This window comes from Mauremys mutica, chromosome 3 (assembly GCF_020497125.1).
Source record: "Mauremys mutica isolate MM-2020 ecotype Southern chromosome 3, ASM2049712v1, whole genome shotgun sequence".
NCBI lineage: Eukaryota > Metazoa > Chordata > Testudines > Geoemydidae > Mauremys > Mauremys mutica.
Window position 1 is genome coordinate 10,603,000 of NC_059074.1, and position 7,687 is coordinate 10,610,686.

At 48.4% G+C, this 7,687-nt stretch overlaps 1 protein-coding gene across 2 annotated transcripts in view; it reads left to right on the plus strand.

Annotated features, from left to right (window-relative positions):
- The window catches only part of C3H8orf74 (chromosome 3 C8orf74 homolog), a 32,108-nt gene extending 24,748 nt beyond the window's left edge, over positions 1-7,360 (plus strand). For both annotated transcript variants that reach the window (XM_045008811.1, XM_045008810.1), the window contains exon 4: positions 6,877-7,360. In XM_045008811.1, coding sequence (XP_044864746.1) covers positions 6,877-7,095 — 219 coding nt within the window. In that variant the 3' untranslated portion in view covers positions 7,096-7,360. The remainder of the gene's footprint in view (positions 1-6,876) is intronic.
- The last annotated feature ends 327 nt before the right edge of the window (positions 7,361-7,687 follow it).

A 7,687-nucleotide genomic window follows, 5' to 3' on the forward strand; every position in this document is an offset into this window, starting at 1 on the left:
CTCTAGCCCAACACTAGCTGTAGTGAGACAGACCCAAGGAAAGGGGGCTCTTGGGATGCAGTCTGCGATGTTTTGTCATCCCTTCCTGCATCAATTTTGCGTTGGGGGTGTGACGTTATTGATATAAATGGGAACCATATAGAACATGGGTTGCAACCAAGGTCCTGTGGTGGCACCAAATCCTAAGTAAAGGGGGTCATATAAGGTGTCTAAGACCAGGTTCTGGGTTGCTGGTTATGATTATGCTGTCTGTATGTCTGTGTATCATTTGGTAGTTGAAGTTATAAGTATTGGCTCTGTACTGTCTGTATTTTGTATTATGCTCTGCTTCTGGGAAAGATCCCAGACAAGCTGATGTTAGCCCTGCCTAGCTGGCTTGATGGCCCATTAAGGGCCATCGGCTACGCAATTGACCCATGGAGAGAAGGCAGACACGCCTTGTGACTCAGCAAAGTATGCAGGGACTGGCCCATGTGACTCCAGGCTCCATTTTGCTGTAATTTTCCACAGTGAAGACAAAGGGATTCTTACACCTGGAAAAGTCTATATAAGGCTGATGCATCATCTCCATCTTGTCTTCAATCCTGCTTCTGACCTCTGGAGGGACTTTGCTACAAACTGAAGCTTTACACAAGGGACTGAACGACCCATCCCAGCGGGGGTGTATTCCAGAGACTCAATTTGAACCTGCAGTTTACTCCAGCACTGCTGCAAGCCTGAACTAAGAACTTTGCCATTACTGTATGTAATTGATTCCATTTAACCAATTCTACCTCTCATCTCTACCTTTTTCCCTTTGTAAATAAACCTTTAGATTTTAGATTCTAAAGGATTGGCAACAGCGTGATTTGTGGGTAAGATCTGATGTGTATATTGACCTGGGTCTGGGGCTTGGTCCTTTGGGATCGAGGGAACCTTTTTCTTTTATTGGGGTGTTGGTTTTCAGAACCATTCATCCCCAGGACGAGTGCACTGGTGGTGATACTGGGAGACTGGAGTGTCTAAGGAAATTGCTTGTGTGACTTGTGGTTAGCCAGTGGGGTGAGACCAAAGTCCTCTTTGTCTGGCTGGTTTGGTTTGCCTTAGAGGTGGAAAAACCCCAGCCTAGGGCTGTGACTGCCCTGTTTGAGCAATTGGTCCTGATTTGACACTCTCAGTTGGGTCCCGCCAGAATCGCTCCGTCACAGTCGCTATAACCATCTGGAAGCTGGCTACCCTGGACTGCTACCAGCCTGTAGCCAACCAGTGTGGTACTGAAAAGTCGACTGTTGGTAAAGCCGTGGTGGAGGTTTCTGAGGTGACCAGGGGTGTGGTTTACCCCAATGTGGCCAGCATAAAAGATATTCTGAAGTAACTGCTGGCTTTGAGAGAATGGGGCATCCAAACCAGGACCACTGATGGAGCACATGCCCATCGTTTGCCCTCCTCAAGGAGCACATGAGTACATAAATCGCAAAGGGTGCTACTCCATTGGTATGCGGGTCCTCATGGACAACAGCACTTGATTTATGAATGTTAACATGGGCTGCACTAGAAAAGTTCGTGATGCCAGGATTTTTCACCAATAGGAAGTCAACATTACGGACAAGCTGGGACGCTATTCCCACCAAATGACATTGTCAAAAACGACATTCCCATCCTTGTTCTGGGGGATCCTGTATACCTCCTTTTGCATTGGCTTATGAAACCTTATCCACAGCCTCCCCACCCACCACCCTTTCCCTGGCACACATCTGGACAAAATTTCAAACCCCAGACAATTTTTGGGACAAATGATTTTGTCACCTATGGACTACCTTTAACTGAAATCAACTGGACTTGTAAATGAGATCCATTTCCACCTTCCCCCACCCACAGTTTACTGTTTCCAGGCAGTTAATTACGCCTTTGAGTGGTTATAGAGTAGTGTATTTACAGGCATGGAAACATAAGGTTATTATTTGTAAGAAACAAGAATGCCTGAGCAATCATCCGGAGCTTTCATACTCCTGGTAGGGTCCCGCTTGGCAAGCAGATCTGAGGCGAGTTTCCTGACTAACTGCGGTCCAAACTTCACAAAGACCCCAAAGGTGGAGCATGTGCAAACAGAGGACCTTTGACTCATCTGTGGCTGTGAAGGCAGGTGAGGGCTGCAGCAGAAGGGAGGACCCTGGTGATCTTGGATTTCCTTGTCACTGGGTCAGGGTTTTCCTCCTGTCAAGTCTCGTATGGTCACCACCTGCGCACCAATTTCCCCACATTCAACGATTTCATGTGCAGGCCTCTGCCAAAGGGCTCACACCCACACAAAGTCCAGCGGCGACAGACGAGCGGCGGGGAAGACGGGCGCAGTGATTTCTGGGAGTCTTTAGTCACAAATCTGCACGCAGGCGGCAGCCGTGTGACAGTCATCTTGTGCTTGGATGAGACAGAAATACATTTCGGCAGCAGCAGCTGTGGCTGAGCAGACCTTTTTAGGGTCCCCTCTGCTCATCCCAAATGGGGGTGGCGGGGCTAGAAAAGGTGCCCCAAACATAGGCCGTCTCACACTCTTCCGACCGGATGGCCATCAGGGCCGGCTCCAGGGTTTTTGCTGCCCCAAGCAGCAAAAAAAAAAAAAAAAAAAAAAGCCGCGATCGTGACCTGCAGCTCTACCACCGCCGCTTCAGTCTTCAGTGGCAATTCAGCAGCTGGTCCTTTGCTCCGAGAGGGAGTGAGGGACCCGCCGCCGAATTGCCGCCGAAAACCCGGACGTGCCGCCCCTCACCGTTGGCTGCCCCAAGCACCTGCTTGCTGGGCTGGTGCCTGGAGCCGGCCCTGATGGCCGTATCCAGTGGGATCACTCAACTCCACAGCCAAAACCAGACAGCAAGTGTGAAAAATTGGGATGGAGGTGGGGGTAATAGGCACCTATATAAAACAAAGCCCCAAATATCGGGACTGTGCCTATAAAATTGGGACATCTGGTCACCTCTGTGTGTGTGTGTGTGTGTGTGTGTGTGTGTGTGTGTGTGTGTGTGTGTAGAGATCACACAGACACTGAGGCAGGCAAGAACAGAGAGAGAGAGAGAGAGAGAGAGACAGACCCTGAAGGAGCAGCTGAAAGTGTCTGGCTGACTTTGGAAGAAACCTTTTGGGTTTGCGGGTTGGGGTGCAGGCTGAAAAGCTTGGGGCTGTGAGCAAAAGACGCTGTTTCCTTTTATTTGATCCATATTGCATTCAGAGCCACAGAACTCTTAGCATTCTTTGTAGATCAACAAAACTGCCTCAAAGAAACACCTGATGATCATCAATTTCTACTCCCAACTGGAACACCCCCAGCACCCCAAACTTTGTCCAGCAACTTGGGTCAAAAAGGGGCAGCCATGCTATTGACCCACTCTTTATTTTTTTGTGGCATCCACAGCATGTTAGGCATTTCATACAAAATACACAAAGAGCAGGTCCCTGTCCCGGAGATCTGAATCCCCCTGCTGACTGATACATTACTGCATGAGCTCCTTTGCAGCTTTCAGCGGGAGCGCTCACAGAGTAAGGTACTAATGTGAGAGAGGGTTTGAGAACACAGCCCCAAAGGAAGGGCGTGACAGACCAGCGAGGGTACAACATGCGCCATGACGGGACGTGGCAAAGAAGGACATAAGTTATGGATGTGGTGACACAGTTACGCAGCTGACCACACCATGTATGCCTTGACAGGAGAAACGAGGCTTTAATAAGGATGGGAATAATCACACCTTGCTCTTGTATAGCGCTTTTCCGCAGTGGTGGTCAGAGCACTTTACAAAGGAGGGCAGGGTCGTTATCCCCAGTTTACAGATGGGGAAAGTGAGGTCACCCAGCAGGACAGTGGCAGAGCAGGAAATAGAAACCAGGGCACCCAGTGCAGTGCTCTGAAGAAGTAACAAGTGAGTGTGGGGGAGTGGTCCAGTGAGCTCAGGAGGGCATTCTATACGTTGGGGCAATGGTAGTATTTTTTTTTTAAATAAAGCAGACAGCAAAGAAACGCAAAGGTAACAAAGCACATCTTACTCTGATCAGCTCTGACGCAAAAGATCGAGATACCACTTGCTCTGTTGGCACTGACTCATATTCATGCAGATTTGTTTTCTGGGCACTGCTGAGTGAATGAGATCCGCACCTGAGGTGATGGAACTTGGGTTTGTTTTACTTCCAGTGACTTTGTAATCTCAGCATGGAGTGGTACAGTGCACGGCTGCTCTCAGCTCTCTACCTCGGTGACCTGTGTGTTAATGGAAGGGAGAAAAGCCTTGGACCAAACTCTGTGATCCATACCCTGTGGGAGCTTTGCTTGAGTAAAGGCTGCAAGATTTGCCTCATTGTATTTAAACAAGCAGATCCTCTTCTCCTGCATTAACAATAACCCCTCACGACACTAAATTCATTTGGAAAAAGCTACAAGAAAAGTACATTTCACCACTGATGCTGCTTGTTCACGCTTTACTGAGCTTGGACAGTGAATCTGGAGAGAGCAGAGTCAACTGCCCTGTTCTCCTGCCCTCACACAATGCCGCTGTGTTAGGATGTCCCAATCCCTTTTTTTTAACCACACTTAACTGGTGGGAACTAAACTACTTGACAGTGACCCTTTGTGACGTTATTGATATAAATTGGGACCATATAGAACATGGGTTGCAACCAAGGTCCTGTAGTGGCACCAAATCTTAAGTAAAGGGGGTCATATAAGGTGGCTAAGACCAGGTTCTGGGTTGCTGGTTATGATTATGCTGTCTGTATGTCTGTGTATCATTTTGTAGTTGAAGTTATAAGTATTGGCTCTGTACTGTCTGTATTTTGTATTATGCTCTGCTTCTGGGAAATATCCCAGACAAGCTGGTGTTAGCCCTGCCTAGCTGGCTTGATGGCCCATTAAGGACCATCAGCTACACAATTGACCCATGGAGAGAAGGCAGACACGCCTTGTGACTCAGCAAGGTATGCAAAGACTTGTCCATGTGACTGCAGACTCCATTTTGCTGTGATTTTCCACAGTGAGAACAAAGAGATTCTTACACCTGGAAAAGTCTATATAAGGCTGATGCATCATCTCCATCTTGTCTTCAATCCTGCTTCTGACCTCTGGAGGGACTTTGCTACAAACTGAAGCTCTACACAAGGGACTGAATGACCCATCCCAGCGGGGGTGTATTCCAGAGACTCAATTTGAACCTGCAGTTTACTCCATCACTGCTGCAAGCCTGAACTAAGAACTTTGCCATTACTGTATGTAATTGATTCCATTTAACCAATTCTACTTCTCATCTCTACCTTTTTCCCTTTGTAAATAAACCTTTAGATTTTAGATTCTAAAGGATTGGCAACAGCGTGATTTGTGGGTAAGATCTGATGTGTATATTGACCTGGGTCTGGGGCTTGGTCCTTTGGGATCGAGAGAACCTTTTTCTTTTATTGGGGTGTTGGTTTTCATAACCATTCATCCCCAGGACGAGTGCACTGGTGGTGATGCTGGGAGACTGGAGTGTCTAAGGAAATTGCTTGTGTGACTTGTGGTTAGCCAGTGGGGTGAGACCAAAGTCCTTTTTGTCTGGCTGGTTTGGTTTGCCTTAGAGGTGGAAAAACCCCAGCCTAGGGCTGTGACTGCCCAGTTTAAGCAATTGGTCCTGATTTGGCACTCTCAGTTGGGTCCCGCCAGAATCGCTCCGTCACACCCTTTAATAGAGGTGACAGTCCTGAGGCTTTGGCCACAACTTTAATTCTTGATCCACCCTGTATTCATCACATTCAAGTCTTTTGGTGAAAGAGCGTGCAGCTCCCACGCAAGCACTGAACTCCTACTGATGTCAATGGGAATCTTGGGTGTGCAAAACAATGCAGAATGAGGCTTTTCATGGCTAGGGTAGGTATTGGGCTGCCACTTCCAGTCTCATTCCATAACCAGCTGTGAAGAGTTTGTAACACTTAGGGAAAAAAATACGTTAACCTGCCTCAGCTTGCACTACAGGTTCTCAGCCCAGGAGCAAATCGTTTTGGAAACTTAATTAAATTCTAACGAGGCACTTTTATTATTGGGCCACCTGTCTCGTGGAATTAACGTACAATAATGTGCGGGTGGCTAATTGCTCTGTTGGCAAGTTCAAGTCAAGCAGAGACAATCCTCCCAAATCACCTTTTGAACTCACGCAAACAGCAGAGAAGAGCAGCCAGGAAAGTTTAACTGGTTCTTCAAGCACCACAGGCCCCTTATGTGGGTCAGTCCCAATATAGGACTGGAAACTCCCTCCGGGTTTCCTTCTTGGCTCTCAGTAGAATGGGGATCTTGCTCCTCTTCTTTGTGGAATCAGCTGGGGTGAGGGGGAGTTGGCCCGTAGATCTCAGGAAATCTGGTGGTGGCCTGGGCCATCTGCATGGAGGCCTCTGTTATATTGACAATAAATGCAACACTCTGTGCTTTTATGCTGTCTCCGAGCCCCACCCCAAACTTCTTGGCAGCGTGGCTTCGATGAAGCAGGATGCCCATGTATTCACCCTCCCCACCCTGGTGTTTCAGAGTGCAGAGGGGAACCTGCCTTCAGAGTCATCAGTGACTCATGCGGAGAATTTCTGCAGTGGTAAGTGGAGGGTGCTGCTCTGGAGAATGGCTACCTCCCAGGCATGCCCAGGCCCGCACCTTCTTCAGCAGCAGATCTCAAGCCTCACCGAGCCGCCTAGAAGGACCTTCCACCAGGCTGGGGGAAAGGTAAAGCTGATACACAGGAGGCACCTCACCACCTTTTCTCCCCCGCCCCCTTCCTTCATTCACTGCCAGCTTGGCCCAGGATCAGTTCAAAGGGAATGGCCCCTTTGTAATGTAATACAGGTAGTAAAAAGAGAGATGCAATTAACCACAGCCCTCATGTTCTTCTGCTTGCTCTTCAGATTTTGGAGACCCTAGTGAAAGAAGTGATCGGGACCCAGATCCAAGCTCTCCGTGAGATCCTGCAGACTGAGATCCAGACCACCTTCGAGATCCTGGACCTGAGACTCCAGAAGAGGGCCCTGATCCTGAACCCTCCTGTCCCCCACCCCCCACCTCCCCTTCTTGAAGAAAGAGCAAAGAAGTCAACCAAAGCTCAGCCGCAGAAAAAGAAGAAGTGAAGAGACGCATCTTGGTTGGTGTAACACTTAGCAGAAATCCCTGACTGACCTGTAATAACGTGGATTGTGCTTTTCAGTCCTGAGTTTTAAACGCTCCATCCATAGCTTGATGCTGGGCTGTTTGTTCACCTGACCCTGGCTGGAATGGGCCAGTGTGACAGATGGAAGTGTTGCTAGCATAGCTTTGGGAGCTACGACTTTATTGTCCTCTTAAGCTTCCTGATGCAATGCTGGCCCTCTGAATTTGGCAATAAAGACCAAGAGACCCGTCTAACAAATGTATGGCCTGACTCTCCTCGACCCGTCTTATTCTGCTGAGTGTCCTGGGGCATGGGAATCGGGCTGTCTGGGATCTTCTAGTGCCCCTGGTTGGGCCTGGCTGTGTGACTTTGCACGAGTCACTCACTATTGCTACGCCTCACTTTACCCATTTGTAAAAGAGGGCTGATAAGGATAATAATAATACTCACTCCCTAGGGGTGAAGTGAGGCCTAGTGTAATAACTCTGAGACCCTCACACGAAAAATGAACAAAGTATTAGTATTCCTCACTGCCGTCAATCGGTTTAATCTCTAGAAGCCTCAGGGCTGTT